At 39.4% G+C, this 24,130-nt stretch overlaps 1 protein-coding gene across 5 annotated transcripts in view; it reads left to right on the forward strand.

Moving 5' to 3' along the window:
- LOC121954401 (spectrin beta chain, non-erythrocytic 1) overlaps positions 1 to 24,130 on the forward strand; it is a 143,802-nt gene that overhangs the window by 44,783 nt on the left and 74,889 nt on the right. For 2 of the 5 annotated variants that reach the window (XM_088086689.1, XM_042501882.2), the window contains exon 2: positions 1,995 to 2,313. In XM_088086689.1, coding sequence (XP_087942815.1) covers positions 2,163 to 2,313 — 151 coding nt within the window. In that variant the 5' untranslated portion in view covers positions 1,995 to 2,162. Of the gene's footprint in view, positions 1 to 1,994; positions 2,314 to 13,912; positions 14,948 to 24,130 lie in introns of those variants that run through there. The other 3 variants (XM_088086690.1, XM_088086688.1, XM_042501880.2) reach the window with 3 other exon arrangements.

A 24,130-nucleotide genomic window follows, 5' to 3' on the forward strand; every position in this document is an offset into this window, starting at 1 on the left:
ACCGCTGATGTAAACAAAGTTACAAAGTGCATCTCAAAGTGCATGAAAGTAAAACAACAAAAAGCTATATATTTAACTATAACAACTTCATTATTTGATATTATTAATTGTTTTAACTATCATTTTAAAATGGTTTCATAGCACAGCAGCTCTTCAGAAAATTCAAGAATTAAGTTGTTTATGAAGGGCATTTCTTACACAGAAGCAATCATAATTCTGGATAATAGATATTATAGATTAAAGAGACAAAATAATCTGCAGAGTGTCCAGATTCGTATCAGTCTTTCTCTGTTCCTGCAGCACTTTCAGAGCAGCTGCGTGCAGATGAGGCAGCAGAAACCAGCGTATCAGAAAACCCTTTTAACTCAAAGGTTTTCATTTCGTGCTTCACCTGCTGTCACCTCTCACTATAACTGCATCATTAATGAGGTGTGTGTAATTATACGTCAGGATCCACATTCAGAATAGACATTAATTGGTAATTATAATAATTGATCTAGACATTTGATTTGTCATCATGCAAAAAATTGTACATTTGAAGAACTGTACAGTCCATGAACGCCTCACAGCTGAGGGGTGTGTGTGTGTGTGTGTGTGTGTGTGTGCACGTGTGTGTGTGTGTTTCTCAGATCTTGTAGTAACGTGTTGTGACCAGACAGAGGCACCATTCTCTCAGTTTACACATAAACTCGCTGCAGATCAGGAAGAGGCTGCAACAGCCTGCAGCCAATCACAGAGCAGAGTCACGGGGTCACATGACACAACAGTGCAGGAGACGCTGCCGCTCTGACACTTTAAAATCATCCTCCTTTTACCTTTTAACAGAGTAAAGTTTACTGAAGTTTCTGAGTCATTTTCTATCATTTACATAGTGAACTGTTTTTTTATTTTTATGTCTAATAAACAATAAATAAAAAAACAATACTAGATCTTAATATATCTGCTGCTACAGAAGTTTTAAGATATTTTAAGATAAAACTAGAGTTGTAACCAGAACAGACTTAAAGAATAACATTGAAAATAATATAAAAACAAACATTGCAGGACTTACTGATAGTTTAGAAACAAAAAAATAAGAGATTAAAGATGGTTCATTTGCATTTAAATCAAGGTGAGGCAAGTTTATTTATATATCACCCTTCAGTGCTTTACAGTGTCACAGAAATTCATGAAATACAATATGTTAAGAAAACCTTAAAATTGCATTCAAACACTTTAAGACAATCAAAGATTTCAGTCAAATTTAATAGAATTTTTCATTAAATATAAAGAGTATCTGTTTTTTGTTCGTGGGGTCTCAATGACCCTCCACTAACTTCATAGTTATAAAAACCAACCTGAAATATATTTCACATATACATGTTAAGCCTCAAAAGTCATGAAGTAGTCCTAAATTTGATTTTTTTTTCTTACTTGCCACAAACATTTTATCTTATGTAATTTATCCATCTTTTGATTTCAATATTAACAATTGTTAACAACAATATGTTAACAATATTAAAAACGTACACAATCCTAATGCTGTCTGTTTACTTTATACTCGCAGTTACCTGCTGGCAAAATGTAGATTATCTTAACTCACTCGAATGATCATAATCCTGAATAAAACCTGCCTCTGCACGGGACCACATATATCCTGCCTACCTCCAGTGCTTCATTAAGATTTGTCCTCCCTATGTTTGGTTAAAAGTTATCTTAACAACATCTTAAAAAGCATCAAATTTAAGCGTCTGAATGCCGTAGACAAAAAAAGAGCATCAAAAAGTGTTTTAGTCAGTGTTTTATGCTGAAAATGTGAAGCTGAAGTTATTCTGCATTCTGTTTTTCTGCATTTTGACTCTTTTGGCTGCTGTTTGTGGTTTCTCTGCCCAAATTATTTGCACAGTGTTTAAATAAAATTGAAGATTAGTATTTTATGTGTTATGTCTGACTGACAGTCACATTATCTTCCACTGACTCTGCTTCTCTGTTTGTGTCTGTTTTCATCTCTGCAGGTTTTGGGCGAGCTTCTCGGCCTGCCAGTCAGAGCCGGTCTGAGAGCGTGTGTGTGTGAGGGTGTGTGTGTTCGAGGGTCCCGTCGCTAACGGCAGCAGGCAGCAGGTGGAAGGACCCGAAGGCGGCAGCAGCGGCGGCGGCGGGGGCGGAGTCGCAACGAGGTCAAGATGACGTCGGTAGCGGCGGAGTTCGACCACATGGAGATCCAGCAGCAGTACAGCAGCGATGGCGTCAACAACCGCTGGGACGCCGACGACTGGGACAACGAGAACAGCTCAGCTCGCCTGTTCGAGCGCTCAAGAATCAAAGCCCTCGCAGGTAGGACGACAGACGGATGAATGACTGAATAGATGAATGTTTGATGGAGTTTTTCTCTCAAAATCTTCAGAGCTGGCTGATGTTGATTTTGAGCCTCAGGAAGGCGGATCTGCGACTTTTTGTCGTTCTGGCTCAGTTAACTTGATTTGACACAAGCTTGAATTTCAAAGTTCTTTAAAGCCGTTTTGAGGCCAAACCTAAAAGTGCAGATTAATTCTCAGTTAGTTGGATCAGGACCAGGACTTTGTGATGTTGAACCCTAAACGTAAAGTTCTTTGCAGATGACTCCTCTCTTTAGGAGAACATTGAAAAAAGTTGTTATCTTCTGTGGTTGTGTAATTTCAATATGTTGTATTGAAATATGTTGTATATCGCTTAATTTGACTTAACTTTGGTGCATTACCAACAAAGTAGTAAATCTCACAAAACAACATACCTGGAACTGCTGAAACTAGCTCCAACAATTTAATGTCTTAATTTTAATTTGCTTCATAAAAGATGTTGTCAGGTTTATTTCATCATTGGCTGTAAGCAGAAGCAGTGCTTATGTGTCCCTTATTTTTGTTTCAAAGAACCAAACTTGTGGCTGAGAGCTAAAAGGATCAATTAATCCAGCTAACCCCAAGTAAGCCTGGATTAGTTGAACCATGTTTGAGCAGGACCCAGAAATACATCAGACTAGTGATGTTTTTGTTGTTGGAACTTTTAGAGCTCATATCTTGTGGTTTGGCTTCATCCTTTGTGTGTTTTTCTGTTTACTCAGCAGGAAGCTGAATTGTTTCATAAACTGTGAGTTTGCAGAGTTTGTGTCAACAAAGAGAACAATGAATCTTCTCAGAGCTGCAGATTTTGTTGGGTTTTATAAAGTTTACTTTGAATATGTTTCTTCCTCGGCTTTTAGCAAAGGCTTTGCACTGTGTCTTATATTTTGTGTTCAAAGAACCAAACTAGCTGGATGAACGTTAAAATGATCACTTGATCTGACTAACATCATGTAAGCCTGAATTAGTTTAACTACATGTATGTCAGATCTGCGGTGTTGCTGTTGTTGTTCTTTGAGATCGAGTACCTTTTGGTTTGGCTTTGTCCTGTGTGTGTTTTTGTGTTGACCTAGCAAGGGTTTTAATGGTTTTATAAGCTTTGGGTTTGCAGAGATTGTGAGGATAATGAACCACCACAAAACACAAGTTGAAACATTATAAAATCAGCAGGATGATGGCGAATGAAAATGGAAACTTTGGGTTTGATTTTTGATGGTGAACTTTCGTCTCTGTGCTCATGTAGTCTGGTGTTGAACTGACTCGGTGAGTTCAGGCTGCTTCATCACTCTGCAGGATCCGTCCACGTCACACCTGTTAATAATCAGGAGTTAACGAGCGGTAACGAGGCTCATTAACGAGCATCAGGAGTTTAACACATCTGGCCCTTTTTAAACGTGTTAGTTCAACTGTTTCACATCCAGATAAAATCCAGACGAGACACTTTCACACATGTGCATCTCTGTAATCTGATCGTCCGTCTTTATTTTCTGGTCTGCGTGTAAATCGGGATCAGTCCTCCTCTTGTCCAGAGGGGGGCGCTGATGCACCTGAAGCTATTTAACATAAATAACAAAAACAGTAGAACTAGAAACAACTATCCATACCTTAACACAAACACAAACACGAATACATTTACGAACTACGAGTGAGTTTTTTTGGTTTAAACTCATACTTATTTTAAAAAAAATAATACAAAAAAAACATTCAGCACTTATGACATCCACTCTCATGTTCTTATGAAACAGTTACGTAAAGTTACATAATAAAGTATTTTTAGTCATATTTCGTAAGTGTTTGTGATTTCTAATATTGTTACTTCAACAAGGTAGAATTTTAATGTTAACATGCGTGATGAGTTAATGTTGATTGATATTGTGGCTCGCATGCCATTTTGTGTGTGTGTGTGTGTGTGTGTGTGTGTGTGTGTGTGTGTGTGTGTGTGTGTGTGTGCGTGTGTGTGTGTGTGTGTTACAGTAACTCTACCTCTCTCTCTCTCCGCCTGCTGTTTTTACCCTGATGGCCGACTGCTCCAGTAGTGTCCCACTTCACTAAATAATTCACACCAGTGTTAAATATGCAGGAGAGTGCTGTTGGTGCGCGTGTGTGTGTGTGTGTGTGTGTGTGTGTGTGTGTGTGTGTGTGTGTGTGTGTGTGTGTGTGTGTGTGTGTGTGTGTGTGTGTGTGTGTGTGTGTGTGTGTGTGTGTGTATGCGCACACTTTTAAAGGTACGGGGTGGAGCTTCTGTTTCTTGATGGCTGCTGAGAGAAATTATAAGTCTTGTGAAAGCACTTAATACAGATACTTTTTTTTCAGAGTTTACACATAACATTATTATTTATGTAAAAATAATATGGCACTTAATGTCTAAAAGAAAAGGAAAATTATGGAAGTCTTTAAGTTGCATAAATATGTTTTATTATAGGCAGTTATTTTGTAGCTACATGAAAAACTGAAAACTGATAAAAACGTCATAAAAATGCTAAATATTATTACTATACTAAACACACTAACATGATTATATAACAGTTTTAAATGTATTAGGTTCAGCTGTACAGTCTGTGTAATGCAGCAGAACAGTTTCACTATTAAAATTAACTCTTAAGCCAACACTCTCATACAGGAGTTTATAATTAAAATAAATACATTATCATTGAGGTCATAACTCGTGATGGCGCTTTATGAATGGAAATAGAAGAGGGAAGAGGGAGGTACATCTTTAACTGGGCCTCAGCCAAAAACTGCACATCATACCTAAGAAAGTGGCCACTGAGAGTTTATTCTCTTTCCTTGTTTTTTAACCTTTAATGAGGGAAGTTTCACAGACAGCCACGCTCTCTTTTTAATGGTTCACACGCCCAAAACATCCACAGTTTGATCTCGTGGGAGGGCAAAATATGTGTTTTCTATAGGGGGGACGTTGTCTGAATGTCCGGCTTGTGCTCCTTTATTCCCCGTCTCCTCTCAACAGCCTCTTCCTGTTCGTGCTGAGCTCAGCAGGCTGGAGGATGTGTGGGGCGGTGACATTGAATTAGCACTGTATTTGATACAGGCCGAGAGTGTGTGTGTGTGTGTTTGTGTGTGTGCGTGTGTCCTTGTCGTCTTTCCTTTGATTACAAAAACAGTCTTTGTCTCTGCTGTTAAAGAGCTGAGAACCACATTAAAGTACTAACTAGCAGTAGTGCTAGTACTTGTACGAGTTGTTCTAGCAACAGCAATTAGCAGTTTAAATACCTAAAATTTGAGTTGAAGAAGTTGTAATTTTATTCGCTGTGGTACTAATAGTCCTTGGAATAGTAGTAGTAATAGTATTAGTTATAGTAGTAGTGAGGGCTGGGCCTGAAATATAATTGAAATTACGATAAAAGTGCAATATTCAAATGGCAGGAGCTCCAAGTTTTTGATGAAAGTAAAATGTGCCACAACATGCCATCATGAATAAACATTGTGATGCTACAGAGATGACCAGGCCTTCAGACTTTATGAGTAACAGTTTTTTGGTACATGTATATATTATATATATATATATATATATATATATATTATTAGGACTCATACAACTGATGGCAGTGTGATTTGTTTTTTGTGTTTCATGTGCAGCTTCCAACAGCAAGGCCTATAAAAACAAGCTCATATAAGATTATTATAAACGATTATTGTGCCACTTTCTGTTTTGCAAAGATGCTCATGTTTTGTCTGGTGTTATACTGTAAATCCTTTACAGCGGTGCACTTTCACCCCTCCCTAAAACTCAAACTCAATCTCAGTCAGCCTGTGGCATGTTTAGTTCACCTAACTCCTGCACTTAAAGAAAGTTAAGACATTTTTTCCCCAAAAGTTCAATAAATGCACAATGTTTCCAAAGTCAGTGAGTAATCCTGCTAAATAACTGTGATTTTGATTTTTGCCACAGTCTTCCAGCCCTGCCTTAGTCATAACGCTTCAGTGTCTTTTGTAAAGAAAATAGTCAAACGTAGAGTGAGTTGACGTTTGAGTAGATCTGATTGACGACAGAAAGTTTGATAATTAACTGTTTAAAGCAATAAAATGATGCGATTTCAGCTTCTCACCACAAGAGGATTAGCTACTTCTCAGTGTTTTCCATCACTGTGAGCTGAACATCTCTGACACTGAAACATGACAGAGCGATCTGTGTGTGTGTGTGTGTGTGTGTGTGTGTGTGTGTGTGTGTGTGTGTGTGTGTGTCATTCAAACCATCAGCGACGTCTGAAAACTGATGCTGAGACCTCAGCCTGTGTGTCTGTGTGTGTGTGTGTGTGTCTGTGTGTGTGTCTGTGTGTGTGTATTCGTGTAGTTGAAGCCAAGTGTGTTACGCCTCCATATGATATCCTGGGAAACACAAAACCGCTGATCACCATGGAAACGCAGGCAGATCTACTTACAGAGAAGGCAGAGACAGAAGGAGAGTGTGTGTGTTGGCTCAGTGTGGGTGGGTCTCTTGGTCAGTGTGTGTGTGTGTGTGTGTGTGTGTGTGTGTGTGTGTGTGTGTGTGTGTGTGTGTGTGTGTGTGTGTGTGTGTGTGTGTGTGTGTGTGTGTGTATGTGTGTGTGTGCATTTTTGATTTGACTTTATGATGTAAAAAAAACTGCAGTAGCTCATACTGATTGTCTGAAAAAATGTTTCTGCAGCATAAAGTCAGATGTTTTTGTCCTAATTCTAATTATGAGTCTGTGACTTTGACTCAGCGTGCAGCGAACACTGACATGGACATCAGTCCTGACTCGGACAGTGTTTGACCCGCTGAGGTCTATCGACCTGTCGGGCCCTTGGCTGTGGCCCTGAGGTGTTTCTGGTAAATTTTCTGACTTCAGAGTCGCTCAGAATAACCGGAGAAGCTGCTGAGGAGGAGGAGGAGGAGGAGGAGGAGGAGGAGGAGGAGGAGGAGGCTGTCAGGAGGACCGGCCATCAAACCTCCACACATGTTCAGCACCAACTGCAATGCGACTTTGAATGTCTGATGTCAGATTTATACTCAAATCAAATAGTTTCTGATTCAAATCAAAGTTTTGTCAAGTTTAGACCATAAAACACTGAACTCTTTTGGAGTTTGACGTCTTTTTCTAAATGAAAATAAAAATGGTTTTGTAGCAGATTATTTCTCAAATAATCTCTCAACTGTTCAAATAAAACATCAGATAACCGTGAAAAACAGCCCTTAAAATTGTTGTTAGACTCACAGACTAAGGCCGCGTTTAGAAGTAAATGGCTCTACTAAAACGAAAAAGTCGATCATTAGCATTTGTCAGAGCAATCCTTGTGTACAAGGATCCGCAAAAACAACCGAAAATGCTGTAGTATAGGAGAACATCATGTGCATGCGCAAAGTGCGCCACTGCGACATCACTGTTCTCACAGGATCTGCACACTGCCCATTTACACGGCGACAGAAGCGGCTGGGTTTTCAAAAAAGTACACTCGTTTCTGTGTAAAAGGCCCCTAAAACTCAAAGAAACCTAATTTGTCTCAATGTAAGACAAGAAAAAAGCAGCAAATCTTCTCATCAACTAACAAATGTCGGTGTTGTTGTTGACAAATGACTGAAAGGATGAATCAACATCAACATGATACATTTTCTGACATTTCAGTCGCTTCATCTCTATTAGAAAAACATTTATGTTACATTAAAAGTGACATTTTAAAAGAGAATCAGAGTTCAGTTTCTGAGTTCTTAGTATTTTTACTTGGTATGAATGTTTTTGCATATTTAACATCGTGTACTCGTATAATTAGGTGAACTCTGGAAGTTGACTTAAAGGTGTTAGAAGAAAGAAAGAGTAAATAGTTAAGTGCTATTATGTGAAAATGCTTATTTGCTGTCTTTCTGACACAAAGTGCTGCTTTTCAGCTCTTCTTTCATTGCAAACATTACTGTAGGGACAAAATCAATTTTTAAGACGTCAGCTTGGGCTGTGAGCTATTTGAATGGACATTTTATAGACTTAGTTAATAGGTAGATTGAACAAATAATCAATAATTAATGAAGATTAAATTACAATAATCACCTCTGCAGCACCTGCAAGTTAATTTTCCAAGACTGAAACTGTCAAGAAAGCTAATCAATCTAAACTCTGATTTAAAGGATGAATTAACTTTTGATTTGTAGTTATTAGAGAGGAAACGGGAAATTATAGGCAAGTATTTATTATTAATGGAGTGTATTGATCTGTTAAAGCAGAGGACTTTTAGGAAAAACTGGACTGAAGCTCTAAAGTGACGACGACTCACTCAGCCGCTCAATAATTAGAACCAGGAACAGTCCAGGCTCCCCGCAGAGAGCAACACACACACACACACACACACACACACACACACACACACACACACACACACACACACACACACACACACACACACACACACACACACACACACACACACACACACACACGAGTGCATGTGTCTCACTTCCTGTTCGGAGGACCAGATGGTGGAATGCTGGGAATGTTGGTGTGTCGGCTTTTTGTTTTTTTAAATGTGTTGTGGTTTTAAAAACATCAGAGAAAGTGAAAGTAAAAGAAGCTTTTCTATAATTATCGTCTCTTCTTATTCCTCCTCTCCTGCCTCCTCCTCCCTTCTGTTCTCTTTTCAGAGTATCTTTTAGTTTCTCCTTTTAATTTTTACCTTTTTATTTTTCTTTTTTTATTAATTTTTTTATTTATTTATTGCTTATTTTCTTGTCCTTTTGGTTCTCGTGTTTTCTTTTAGTCTTTTTTTATTTATTTCATTTCTTCCTTCTTTAGTTAAGATTAGATCAACTTTATTGATCCCATGTAAGCGTTTTTAAGTGTCACGGCAGCAGAAATACAAGAGCAGATGTGAAATATGGACAAATATGGTCACTTAAATAAAACACAATATTATGAAAATAATGACCAAATACTTCACATAAAATTAATCACAAAAATCAACACAAATAAAAAAGGAAAATGCAAAAAGGGAAAATGCTTTAGACTGAATGTAATAGGGTTGGAGGTGAAGTTTCTCCCTAATTTTCCATCATTTCATCTCTTAGTTTCAGTATGTAAAAGAGTAAAAACACAGCTGGTCATTTCTTACAGTGTGCAGGGAAACATGGCCGCTGTTGGCCCTGTTGTTGTTGTTTTCTGGCGCTCTGACCTCACAGGAATGTCTTTGTGTGGTCAGGAGGGTGAGGCGGCGAGTCGGTGTGAAATTCACCACAGCAGCGACACAAGTTTGAACCCTGAACGCAGCAGCAGCAGCTCTGGACTTCAGCTCGTCGTAACATCTCGTCACTGACGGCTGAGAATGAAATTAAAAAATAGGAGGAACAAGTGTCAGCCGCAGCTTTTCACTCAGTAAAAAAGTGAACAGTGTTTTCGGGAAGCGTTTCTTCCCCGCGGCGTCCTCTGTGAGCAGCGTTAGTGCTCCGGCTGGATGAATGGTGCGTTTGGTTCGTTGGCGGGGCCCGCCCCGAGGGGCCGAGCCACGAGGAAGCCAGATGACGGGAGGAAACGTGGCGTGACGCTCAGCATGCAGGCGAAGGACAGAACGTGTTGTCATGTACAGATTATCAGCAGAGCATAAAGAGCTGCCGAAATTTCGGTCCATCTGTTGTCTGTTTGCTGTGACCTCTGACCTTTGACCTCCGGACTGATGGCTGCTCGTACTGTTGGAGAAGTACTTTTAGATCCTCAGTCTGACTGCAGCAACTCTTAAGGTTCCTTAAAGTGCTGCTGTTGATATACATTTATTTAGATTGGGGCGCTCCATGTACAGTGCCACAGGTTCGATTCCGACCTCGGCCCTTTGCTGCGTGTCTTCCCCTCTCTCCCCCTTTCACGCTTAAGTCTGTCCTATCTATTAAAGCTGATTTTTTAGTTTTTTGAATTGTTTTTAAAAAATATTTAAATATTTTAGACCGATATTTTGTTAATATTTCTGACTCATATTAGAATATTTTTCTTATTCTTTTGGGTTTTTTTATTACCAGAAAATGTCAAAAATCAAAGTATAGTGTGTGATCTGAAAAACAGCCTGATGTAATTTTTACACCTTTTTTCACACCAGATTGAACTTTTTCAGAAACTATTAAAGGGAAACTTATGTATTTGTATAGAAAGATAAATGTGTTCATTAAAAAAAATGTTTTAAAGTGTAAACTATCCTCCAGAAATGACCTCAGCTGTTTTACTGAAATATTTAATATGTCTGTGATAAGATTTTCTTAAATCAGTGTTCACTTAGCAACTTTTTCACAAACTTTCAACAGATCTCATCGCCTTCTTCAGCAAATGGGAGTCGCTTATCGGGTCAAATAACGTGACCCAAGTTTAAACGTGATGACACCTAAACGACGTCTATTTGCTGAAGAAGACTATGGGTTATGGTTGAAAGTCCTGTAAAAAGCTAGTAAGTAGTAAATGAGTTTAGAGTTTTAATCACAGATACTGTGTGAGCACAAAAGTGGATCTTTATACTGACTATGATTTAATATTAATGATTTTTAGTTCACCATTAAATCACCATTAAATATGGTATCTATATTTCAGTTCCTGTTGTCCTCAGAGCTGTTTTTCGGGGATTTCTGTGCTGTTTCTGACCTGTAAAAATGTCAAATGTTGAGAAGTTTTGCAACAAATTGTCAAAATCAATGCAGTTTAAAAATAGATTTAAATCAAAAAGCAGTTTGATTGGGATTATGAGTTTGAGTTGAAGATTTGGCTGCAACTTTCAGCCCCACGAGAGTATTTAGGTTTGATAATCAGCCGTGAAATTGTCTTAAATCAAGTCTGAAAAAGTGGAGTCACGTCAGATGTGCAGCGTTTCCTCTCGCTGTCTGTGTGACCTTTGCTCTGCTTTTATCTGTGAAGAATCGACTCTAGTTTGTGAGTAAAAGTGAATCAGACTTTGGGTGGAGTTGGTGCCCTGTGAAATCAGAAGGTCAAAGGTCATATTTGTGATTTAGAAAGTGAAGTTCGGTGAGGGAAAATCCCTTTGTTTCACCTCAAAACTTTCACTGTCGCCACCTGCTTGTCATGTTTGTGAATGTGGAGTTGAAGCTCATTATTTTTGAAAGTTTTCTTTTATGACTAAAATATAAAAACACAAAAGTTTTGGGACATTTGCTCAAAACTGTTCTGATAAAGTGTTTCTGAGAAGTTTTTGTTCTCTGCCATAAAAATCTTCAGCATTCTTTAAATTCGAACATTTTCACGTTTTTCGCCATCTGCAGATATTTCAGGGTCATGTGAATATTTGTTCCTCGTATTGTCTTTGTGTCGTGACCTCTGAACTTTCACCTCCTTGCTGTTGCTCAGTGTCTGGTCTGACTGTGTGTGTGTGTGTGTGTGTGTGTTGTTGATGGACAGCAGGATCAAACAGGAAGTGCTGGCAGGGCTCAGACAGGAAGAACATCTCCACAACAGGCTCTAATATTAGAGCTCAGATATTTTCAGGATGTTTGGACGTCTGTGTGAGCGATGAGCCCGCACACACACACACACACACACACACACACACACACACACACACACACACACACACACACACACACACACACACACACACACACACACACACACACACACACACACACAGACTCCACCCTGTTTCCTGTTCCGTGGTACGACTCGTCCTCTCTGCACACACAGTCTTTTTTATTAACTTTATTGGCGTGAAGACGCCACATCACCACAGTGTCAGGATGAATCCAGAGAAAGCAGAATGAGCTTTTTCACATGATGTTTCCTCTTTGTGAGCAGGTCATTCATATATTTTCGTTATTATTCATATCTTTTTTTATTAAACAGCAACTGCAGATAACTTCGACACACAGATTTCACTCTCAGCACAGCTTTTAGCAACATTTCAGACATCAAAAGACATTTACGTACATATCTTTATTTAAGTTCAGAAAAGATGAAATACAATTTTCCCATTTTAAAGCAGGTTCATGTCCATGTAAGTTTGTGTATATGTATTGATAAAAACTTGACGGCGGTGGGGTGTGTGTCTCCGTCCTTTATTGTTCTGCGTCTCCTCTTTGTGAGTCCGTGAACGTAGCGCAGGTTTTTTTTTTTTTTTGGTCTTATACTCTAATAGCTCTCCTAATAAACAATCCAGCTCCAAAAATATAAAATCAATACGTGGCTGGAGGTGTTAAAATTGTGGCGGGCTGCCACACATAAATGACTTGTGGGAAACCTGGTGATCCTTTATACATACTTATTTTTGCAGGAAGTATTCACAGTGCGCATTTAGACATTATGAGATGTTCACTGCAAGCAGGATTTGGAGTTTTCACTGCAATTTTACTGCAAGTTTGACTATTTAAATTAAATAAAACGTCATTTTTTTGCTGCACACAGCGTATCGATTCGCTCAGCCCGTCCTTCCCCCCTTCTCTCTCTCTCTCTCTATCTCTCTCTCTCTCTCTCTCTGTTTATCATCACTGCTGCAGGAGTGTGAGCTCTGTGTCTGGGACAAAGTCACACTCACAGTGACAGGATAAAGTATTACACGACTAACATTGCCAAACGGTTATATACGGCTCCGACGACTGAGACGAGCTGTTTCAGCGTCGGTGTGAGATTGTTTGGACCGTTTAATGGCTCAGTGTGGGATGTTAGCTGCTGTTGTTGTTTTTGCTCGTGCTAATCAGGGCAGAAAGAGCAGGAGGAGAGCGACTCAGGGAGACGATTATTTAGTGCTGCGTCAAACCATCACAAAAAGATTTTAATTCTGTGGGAAAAACTGAATGCTCATAATGATGAGCGCTGAATCTGTTCCAGCATCACAGCTATTTTTGCAATTTTGTTTTGTCTCTGGCATTTCATCGCCCTAAAGAAAAAAGGGAAAAAAAATCCAAAAAACGTCATTACTTGCATCACAATTTTTAAAATAAAAAAAGCTGTGAAATCAGGCATTTCAGGCTGCAACAATCACAAAACAGCTTACAGAGTCCTTTAGGGACTGAAAGGGAGCAGCGTGCTTTAACTATACCTTAGTTATGGTAAATTCATATTAAAAAGTCATGCAGTAAAGTAAGTGGCAGATAATGTAGAGACATGTAGAATAAAAAAAAACAAAGCATCATCACTTAATTTTACTTTTTTATTATTTTAAATTAGATTAGATTAATTAAATTTTACTTTGATAAATGGTATTTTACCTAAATTCTACACACACACACTTATTTTTACATGCCCATTCTTTCTTATTACTTCTGGGATGTTTTATCATAGCAGCACTAAAGAAATTGCAGCATAAATCTTAAAATATGCTTTGCTTTGCCTTGCTTCCTCTAGATCAGTGTCCTCTGTTATAAAGAGAAGTATGAACAGAGACACGACAGCTCTCTCTCTCTCTCTGTTTGTCTTTCTCTCTCGCCCTCTTCCCACTCCTCCCCTTATGCTAAAGAGTCAATGACATCACCTCTAAGGGCGAGGGCTGTGATTGGCCGCTGGGAGGAGTGGCGGCCCCTGCTGGCGGCCCCTCCCCCCGCAGCTCTCCTTCTGTCTGAAAGGTGTTTTCAGTGTCTGAGAGCCGCCGCCGCTGCTGCTGCTGCTGCTGCACACAGGAGGACAAACCCACGCTGTTTCTCCACCTCCCTCCATCTCTCACTCTGCTTCCTCTCACTGCAGCGCTCTCTCTTCTTCCTCCTCCTCCTCCTCCTCCTCCTCCTCATTGTGCTGGTTCCTCAGGCGGAGGATGGGTGGATTCCTGAATGAAGCGAAGGTGTGATATCTGAAGACTCTGACAGATGGATGGATGGAGAGAAAACACACGCATGATGCTGCCACCGCCGTCGCCTGCGCGGTGCGTCTGCTGAGCCAGCGATTTCTGCCTCCACGCTGGTGAAACACTGAAAGACAGAGAGAGACAGAGGGACTCTGCAGCTCATCTCCCGTGTCGCTGGTCCTCCATCGCTCCGGCTGCTGTCTCGGAAGTGTTGAGGAAAAAGAAGAATCGGAGTCTTCCTCTCTGTGTTGAGACCACAGCTGAGTCTGGGATTATTTCTCTACATTATAGAAGCTGTTGTGCGTTTTAAAACTCAGGTTTAAACATTTGAGTTCACTTTGTGGTCTTAAAAGCTCATTTATTCATCTGGAAACTTGATTTAACCTCTTAAAAACTGTTGGAAACTCAACTCAAGCTTCACACTGCTGCAGAGACGTTCATCCTGTGGGATACTCTCCTGGACACAACTTAATCCTGTTGAAACTCGAGCTCCACACTGGTGCGGAGAACTTGAAGACAGTTTGAATCAACTGGAAACTCTTAACTTTCTCTGCTGAGTCTCTCCTCGATGCCTCTGTGGACTCGTCTCATTTAAATCTGTCTCCGTCCTCTCTGGAGTTTCACCATGGAGCTTCAGAGCGCCACCAGCGGTCTCCCTGGCCCACTTTCCCCCGGCCACCTCTCCCCGACTCTGGACTATGCTGGCCCCCTCTCCCCATCCTCGGGTGGCCCCGGCCCATCTCATGCCACCAGCCCTGGCCGGGGCACGAGCCCCAGCCTCAGCCCCATCAGGGGGCCCAGCCCAGGTCCCGGATTCTCGGGCCAGGCTGCCTTCAACTACAACCAGCTGGAGGGGAGGTTTAAACAGCTTCAAGGTAAGAAGAGAGCTCGGAAATCTGTTGAAATGGCCCAAAAAGGAATTTGGGAAGAGAGAACTCCTGGAGGTTTTGTCGAGAGATATGTTTAACATCTCACTCTCATTTATTTGTCATCTTATCCAGACAAAGTGAGTGAAACAGTAGAAAGAGCGTGAATTCCTAGAAACAACCTCAGGAGGTTCAGAGTCGACGAGTCAGATGAGAGCAACAGCAGCTTTTCAAAATGTTACAACTAATCCCTGAAATAAAAAAAACAACATACGTTTACAGAGAAAATTAGCTGCAAAGGGAACAAACAGAAAAGCTGTAGACAAACAGCGGCTGGAGAGCAGCTTTAAATAGATGACAAAAAGTTTGAACACACTTAGATTTCATACTGTGGATTTAGTTATGAGACAGTGCAACAATAGCTCACACCTTACGCAACCCGTCAAACAATTTCAAAAAGCCAGCAAGCGAAATGACAAAAAAAACCCAGAACAAACAAAAGCAAAAATAGCAGCCACAGCAACAGCAACAACAGTGTGGGTGGGAATCACCAGAGGCTCCCTGATCTGATATTATCATGATATGTACGTCACATTACAACATCACTGAGATTTTAATATAATATTTTAATAATATGCAGTGTTGTGATAACAATTATATAACCTTTTTTTATCTGCAAAATAAGGTAAACCTTTGTCAACATCTGTTTTTATCTAATAATATAAAGTTTTCAGTCTGTTTATGTCACTTAAGTCATTTTTCTTGCAGCAGCATTTATCACTGATTGATTGTTCTCTCAGGCTACTAAAAGCTGTAGCTGCAATATTACTAATTTATGATCGATTTTCAACACTTTGTGTCAGTGCAGGCTTTCCCACTTATTCGTTTATTTGTGGTGGGTTGCCAAAAATAGGTTTTTGGAGCTGGACCGGTTTTTAGGACGGTTGTTGGAATATATATACTGTTCGGTTATTTATAGCACACTTAGGGCAGAGACGCCGCAGCAGAACATCAGGCACATTAAAAAAGAAAATTAACATTTTATTCTTCTGGGTCCAAAAGTTTACGTTGACTTACAAACTGCTCCTCTCATCTGTTGATGTGATGTGATCAGCTATGAAGGGATCAACAGATCAATCATTCATCCGGCGAGTGACAAACTGCTGCTGAGGAAAAAACGCCAAGAGTTTAGAGAGAGACGATACAAAGGGACGCACAGGCATTTAAGCGATGCTAAAAAAACATAAAACAGAATACCTTCCTCCCAACATACACACACATACTCATCATTACAGCACCGCTATGCAAAATATTGCAGTACTATGCAGTTTCAGTCACACTCACAAAAGTAACAAAATTAGACATATTGTTAGAAAACTTGAAAAAAAACTACAAAACTGTACGTTAATCATGCGAACTATTTAACGCAGTTTAGTTTATGTTTCTTTCAGTTCAGTTTTATTTAACACAGAGGCAGGATGTGATTGTCACAGGCTTATTAAATCATTGCAGTGTAACATTGTGTGTGTGTGAGTCAGCAGTTCTAACTTTATCTCGGTAAACTGTCGCTGTATCGGAGCTCCACCCTGCCTCTCATTCATACGCGCTGATTAAGCCCATCAGCTGCACCGGGGCTGCTGGGTGTTCGCTGCCTTGCTTGAAGGGCGGGGAGCTGCTGAAAGATGATATTAAAGTTTCTCAGTCAGCTCTCACACCCAGATTCTTTCAGATAGTTGTGATGCGACCAGTGACCCTTCAGTCCGTCCTCCTCTTAGTCAATTACGCACATAATCAGTCAGCAGGGTGTTGGCTGAGAAATGTCCAAGCAGTTAGTCATTTTTTATATTTGATTAACAGAGAGTGAGTTATTCTTTTCTAGGCAATGATTCACAAACTTTGCTCTTTGAAAGGCACCAGATCAATTTGTGTGTTATTACATTTATCCAAAACATCTGACCATTAATCACAAAGAAATGAAAAATCCCCCACATTTCTAATTACAACACGACAAACAAGTTTATTTACAAAATTAAAACTTTGTCCCAGGGGTCCACACAATCATGATTTTGAAAAGAAAGTTGCAAAACAAAGATGAGGACTTCCAGTTGTACATGGACTAAAAGGGCTCACAATATGGTAATCAAACAGCTGATAGACCAAATATTTCTCTCTGTTGCTGCAGGCTGGTTTTAAGAAAAGATAAAGACTTGCTTGTTTACACAAGTGTTCATCTTTACTTTTTAATATCAATATCCACTGGAATTTGAAACTAATCTGAGATATATTCAGCTGTTTACTCTCAGACTTTTATTTAAATGTGCATACTTCCTCATGTAATACGTGCAAACACAACTTAAGCACCAGAACGAAAGCGTCCACTTTTTCACGGTTTCAAAGTTAAACACCCTTAAATATGTTGGAGCTAATTTCTTTGTCTTCTGTTTCGTCTGACAAGGTGTTTTCATGGTTTCTTTTTCATAAACTTGAACTGGAGTTTAGTGCAAATGATTTCCATCAATGCAACTCTTAACCAAAAATTAAAGCCGCAAGCACCAATCCCAGATTCAAGCCCTTTCTGTGCAAACGAAGGAAGCCACTTGATTTCCCAAAATCAAAATCGCAAGAAGCAGGATTTTGGCTTCACAAAGCAGACCAAAGTCACCTCAGCTGGTTCAACTCTGTTTAAGCGTTTTAATAATTGCATGCTGAAAGTCCCACCTTTTGGTCTCCATGAATCAGATGTGAATGAAACTCGGTGGGTGAAGTCGGGACTGAGTGCCGTATGGATCTACTGAATTTAATCAGGATGGTTTAAAGACATCTTGTAGTACCAACAACCTTTAGAGTGAACAATTTTGCACTCACTTCACACACAAGAAGAAGCTATTAAAGTCTCACCAATGGACGCTCTTTATCCGTGAATTGTTTTAACGCCACGGAGGCACACTTGAGTGTAAAATTATCGGCAGGCTGAATTTAGCTGAAGGTTAATGGAGCCAGTTTACTGAATGCAGCGTCATCAACGTGCTGATGCCCAGAAACCATCAGTACCGTCCCTCGTATCAAAAAGTGTCTCTCTGGCTGGAGGCCAGGTGGAGGTGATCACTGCAGGTGGTGTGTGAAGCTGTCTGCTCAGAGCTGTTTGATTTCGGAAAGATAATGTGGCTTTAATTTGATGTTTTGTTTCGGAAAGAGACGATGAACCGAAGTGTGAAAGTGTTTCCTGAAGATCTTTCTGATTGTGAAGGCCTCTGGGGTTCTGACAGGGGAAACACTTCGTTACCGCCCCTTTTCAGGTCCATATACATCCTCTCAGGGTCATTCAGTTGAAAAGATCACTCCCAGAAGAACGGCGCATTGTCAGAGGTTTATTGCGTGGTGTTATCGAAGGTCTTATCCGTGAAGTTCTCACTGTGTAGGTTGTTTAGAGAAGGGCGGGTTATCTTGTGTGTTATCTTTCTAGAATCATAAAGTGTCACTGCTAGGATGTGGGTGCGTTAAATTGTTCTGCATTTGTAGAAAGTCGGACTTTAGGAGGGAGTTGAGAGGACTTTAAAAGTTCCGACATCTACACCACGAAATATACTTTTGTCTATCCGTATACTTAGCCTGTCATGAATTCTTGCATTTTTCCTTAAGTGTGCCAAAATATGGCTCAGTGTGGCTTTAGGTTAAAACTTGCATGGTGATTTGTTGACTTTTTTCAATCTACAAATGGAAGCAGTGATTTCAAAAAAATATGTTTGGAATATAATGAGCATATGGATGGAGTTTATTATGCATATTTTGACTCGTTTTGACTTGTCAACACTGAAATCCAATATGAAGCCAAACTAACAACAGCTGGTGTTTTTAAACTTTGGATTGGAAATGGGAGAAAAAAATCAATTCAAAAATCAAACATGAGAAAGACCATTCATGTTGAGTCTGAATTGATTCACAGATTTTCTAAATATATTGATGTCTGTCTTTTGATGAAGTTATGGCAGGAAAACTGTGTTACAGGGACGTAGCTCAGCACCTGGACGGTCTACAGTGCACACACACTGAACTTATCTAGAGTTCATCTTCAATTAAGGCAGCATCTAGTTGCAATTTGGATTTATTAAATGAATAATAAGTTTTGCAAAAAAAAGGTGAAACACTTGGTGAGTACTAGGCACACCGAGATTAATGTTAGCAAAGTGGAGCATCATCATCAGAGCCAGCCAATCAAGGCACAGTACACCACCTTACAAAAAAGTAAAGAAGTTCACACTTTGGAGACTTTGGATGGACTTCTAGTTTTCGAGAATTTCTGTCTGTATCCAATATTTATTGGATTTTAGTTGAAGTTTAAAAAGGAAATCTGGACCCAACCACTCGAACAGAGCTGGGCAAATCTGCATTTTCCTTCCATACCTGCAAAACTTGCAAGGCATACTAAACGTTGTCAGTGCTTTTCACAGGTGCTGTTATTTGCCATGTTTCTTTTAAGCTCCTGATTCCTTTATTTTTCATATTTGTTGTGTTTGGGTGGTTTTTGTGACGTTATCTTACGCCGTTTAAATTTGTATTTTAAACTTAAAGTTTTGCTGTCCATCTTGACGAGGACTCCCTGGCAGGGGAGATATTGTATTTCATGGTTGTGTTTCTGGTTAAATAAAGGACGAAAGACATTATAATGAAGACTTACTGATGTGACGAAGCCTCGTGGATGAGTGTTAAACATCTTTGACTTTGGGTTTGTCATATTAGTGTTCATATCTTCTACAGATGGCAGCTGTAGAGTTTTTCTGTCTTGAAATTATCAGAAGTGTTTAAATTTCTTTTTAACCCACAAAAGTGACAATTTTGGATGACAAGGTTTTGTTTATGTGTCACAGTGCAGCTGTAATGTGGCTCTGCACAAATCATTATGAGATCTTTTTCACAAACCTTTCATTAAACTACCATTAGGACGTAGAGATATTAAAGATGTTCTTCAATAAACCATCCCTCTGTCCCTCGAAACTCTTTAACTTCTCACATCAGATCACAATCAGACAGATAAATAGCTCTGGGAGTTGGTTTTATGAGGTCAGTAGCGACGCGTTGAGAGGATATAAATTCATGCGTCGTCTCGTGTGTTGCTCAGGTGGTTCAGAGCAGCGCCGCACATCCTGAGAGGACGCTGCTTCAGTTCCCAGTGGGGTGATCAATATGGGAGCACTGGGTGATTATTGCACTGAGAGCTAAAGGGAGGAGTAGGAGGGGAGCTGAGGAGCAGCGCCTCCTCCTTGTTAGTACTGAGCAATTGTCCCTTGTTAGAAATCAGGCAATTATGGAGGGAAAGAAGTCATCAAATTGCCTTTTGAACTGACTCATGGGAGATTTTTATACTGAGTCTGTTAGATGCTGACTGATGTCGATGTTAATCACTCAGGAGAAAAGAGATCAGTGTTTCCTTTGCTTGTATTCTAGGAAATTAAAGTAAGAAATATGTAATTTATGGACTTAATTCACTAATAATGATCAATAAGTGAGAAAGATTTTGGGTACAGAGACAGGAAGGATGGATGGATCATTGACTGGTGGATTTGTGGATGGAAATAGAAAGAGGGGTGGATAAGTAGACGCCTGGATAGATCTATTGACAGTTTCCCACACTAATTTATTTGTGGCTGCCTGCCATGATGACAACACCTGCCGACATCTATTGATTTTCTTTTTTTTTGGAGGTGGATCGTTGATTAGAAACGCTGTTGGAAGACACATATTCTCATTAGGTTATCCATTGCATCACACTGTCGGAGCGCAGAGCGTACTCTGGGTACAGATGGAGTAGCAGAACGCCAGGCGAAGTAAAAGTGAAACTTTCCCAACCATTCATTGCACTCAGTCTGAACGTTTATATTCACTCTCCTCTGCAGCAGCTGCTCCTCTCGTACATTGATCTGATCTGATCGGCTGTGATTGGATTGACTTATGAGCCATCCAAACCATGACTCAAACCTCCAGATTTGGAGAGGGGACCCAGAATAATACAATAGGAGTCACACGACAGGAAAAACTCCTGAAAGTTTGCTCATGAGTTTGCAGCATGAGTGTGACGTTTTGATGGATCATCAAAACGTCACACTCATGCTGGGCCCGTCCTGCGGCTGTCTCTTCCACACAGAATAAGTGTGAAATAATAAGTGGTGCGATTCCTGCCTTGAAGAGGCCGTGTAAAAGAGGCACTGATTGATTTATGGATCGATAAATGGGTGAAAAAAGGATGAAGAGATAGATTGATGACAGATGTTTAAAAGGGTGGATAAAGCAAAGGATGAATACAGAAAAGTAGATAGATGGAGATTTGGAGAGATAGAGGGATGTGTGGATGGACATATAGATACACTGATACATAACATCGATGAGAGGCGTTCAGGGGGATATTTAAACTGATGCATTGATCAATGGCTGGATTAAAGATAGAGACAGATCAATGACACAGGGTCCAAAAGATAGATAAACCTATGCGTGAACTGATGGAAAAATAGATGAGAAATGGAGGGATTTATGATACTTTCAATTGTCATCATATAATTTGGTGTAACTTACTTTTTAAATAGCTTATGTATTTATGGCATTTCTGTTTTTCTTGTTTTAAATGACAAACTATGTGAATAGCTTTGTCACCTATTAGTACAACAGAATAGCAAACAATTTATATATAACAATAAATAAACATACAATGACAGCAGTTACAGTACAGGATTAAATGTTTTAAAGTATTTTATAGAAATGGAGAGATTAATGGATAGATAGATGGATATATTATCCAAAGGTGATAGATGTACAGAACGATAGATAAGTAGACGGCTGTATCGATGAATCGATAAAGTAAATAAATGGATGGACGCATAGATAGATATCTAGATAGAGAGACACATAGATGGATGGAGGATAGATCGCCTGTATATTTAAATATATAAAATCAATCCTGCAGCATCAGAATTTTAATAGCATATATTGAAGACATATTTCATTTAAGCGTTTGAATAATAGATGAATAACTAGCATTTTGTTTCCATCTTAAAATATCCATTTGCATTTACGTCACTGATGTAGACAAACAGCAGCAGAAACATCAGTGACTCTGATTATTTCGGGTCTGTTAATAGCAGCTTCTGATCCTTTGTTTTCATATTTTGGTGTGGGCGGGGCTACATTTTGGTTTAGATTGTGACAGAAAAGATGGTTAAATACTCACACATAATGACATGATTGATGTTTAAAACACACCAGCTTTTCTGTGAGATCACGTCACATGGACACAAACACACACACACACACACACACACACACACACACACACACACACACACACACACACACACACACACATAACACGCAGCCATGCTTCCAAAACAATAACATCATCCCTCTCTGCTCCCATCATCCCCCTCTTTCCTGTGTTGTCCCCAGCCAGCCAATCAGCGGACATCTTTGTGGTTTGGGAGCCCCTGAGCACAGTGTGTGTGTGTGTGTGTGTGTGTGTGTGTGTGTGTGTGTGTGTGTGTGTGTGTGTGTGTGTGTGGGGCAGGGTTGAGGATTAAGACAGGGGAGGGGTTTTTCTAAAATGGTCTGTAAGGCACAAAAATTCCCCAAACCACATCGTCATCCCTCGTTCTTTTGTCTCTCTCTCTCTCTTTTTAAGGTGTTTATCCGCTCCTCCGTCCTTCGTCCTGCCTCCTCTTCTCCTCTTTCCTCCTCTGCCTCATCAATGTTTCATGAGCTTCTGCAGAGCGTCTGTCATTGCCCCGATCATCCCCCTCTCCCTCCTTTACCTCCCTGCCCCTCCATCCTCTTAGTGAAATTAAAAGGGGGCTTCAGCCGTCTCGTTGTGATAAAAGTCACACAAAGGCGGGCTGAGAAACGCTTCCCTCCTCCTCCTCGTCCTCTTCATCAGTGTGAAGTTCTGTACAGGAGGAGTCTGTGACTCTCAGCTGCTCCTGACAAAATCTGATGATGCACTCATCATAAAAATTATAGAAAAAGGAGCTTTTCAGTTCTGATTTGCACCACACTAGTTTTTTTTTATCAAATATTTTGACCCTTTAAGACCTGGATCCATATCAGTTTTTTGTGCTGCATTCAGACACCTTTCCCTTTCACTTAATCCTCTTAAATCTGAGAAACTGGTTTGATTTCTTAAAAAAAAAACATAATAAGCAACTTGGCAAGAAATGCATACAAAATTAGTAAAAGCTGACAAGGAAATGATCTGAAAATTAGCTGGAGGGATTATTAGATATTATCAAAAAACGAAGAGAAAAAGGATTACATATTTCTCTGAATTATATATTTAAAATTATGTTACAAAAAAGGGGGTCATTTTTTATTTTTATTATTTATTTATTTATTTATTTATTTGGGGGGTTATTTTTAGGTAGTTTTTTTGTTACTTTATTTATTTATATATAAAAAGGGGTCTTTTTTATTTTTATTTTTATTTATTTATTTATTTTGTGGTTTATTTTTAGGTAGTTTTTTGTTACTTTATTGGGGCAATTTCGTGTTAAGTTCTCATGTTTTTGAAAGTAATCAAGGCGATTTGTTCAGGTTTTAAAGTGTTAATATATTCATACACTAAACACAGGAAATGCATACACTACAACACACACATAACAGGCACGGACTCAGCATTACTTTGTGCAAAGACATTTATTAACATGATGTGCCTCTGTTGCATATTTTTGTCCAGTACTGTGGACTGTCCATTAACCCTTTAGCGCTTTTTAACAAAGCTAAGTTTGTATTTTTAGATCTTGTTATTAATGTGAGTGTGAATTAATTATCTATGTGTGCTTCTGTTTGATAACTTGCTTGCTTTAAATTGTCCCCGAAGGGACGAGTAAAGTACTTTGTATTGAATCACATAAACATAAACATAGAGCTCATCGATCCCTTAACCCATTAAAAATGTATTAGACACGACTTAACATGGAAATTTAATGTCAGTATCTTATTTTACAGATGTAATTTCCTGCATTTTATCAGCTTAATTATGAATAATGTGCACTTTGCAAAATTTTCGATTCAGTTTAACCCTTTGAAACCTGAGCAAACTGACTTAATGTTTTGAAGAAAGCATGAGAAGACGGCAATGAGCTATTTAACAAGAAATAGCTCAAAAATAATAAATTAGTTAAAAATTACTAAAAATGGAAATGGAAATAGCACTAA

The sequence above is a fragment of the Plectropomus leopardus genome, chromosome 13 (genome assembly GCF_026936395.1).
Source record: "Plectropomus leopardus strain MGB_pleo_1.0 chromosome 13, ASM2693639v1, whole genome shotgun sequence".
Lineage (NCBI taxonomy): Eukaryota > Metazoa > Chordata > Actinopteri > Perciformes > Serranidae > Plectropomus > Plectropomus leopardus.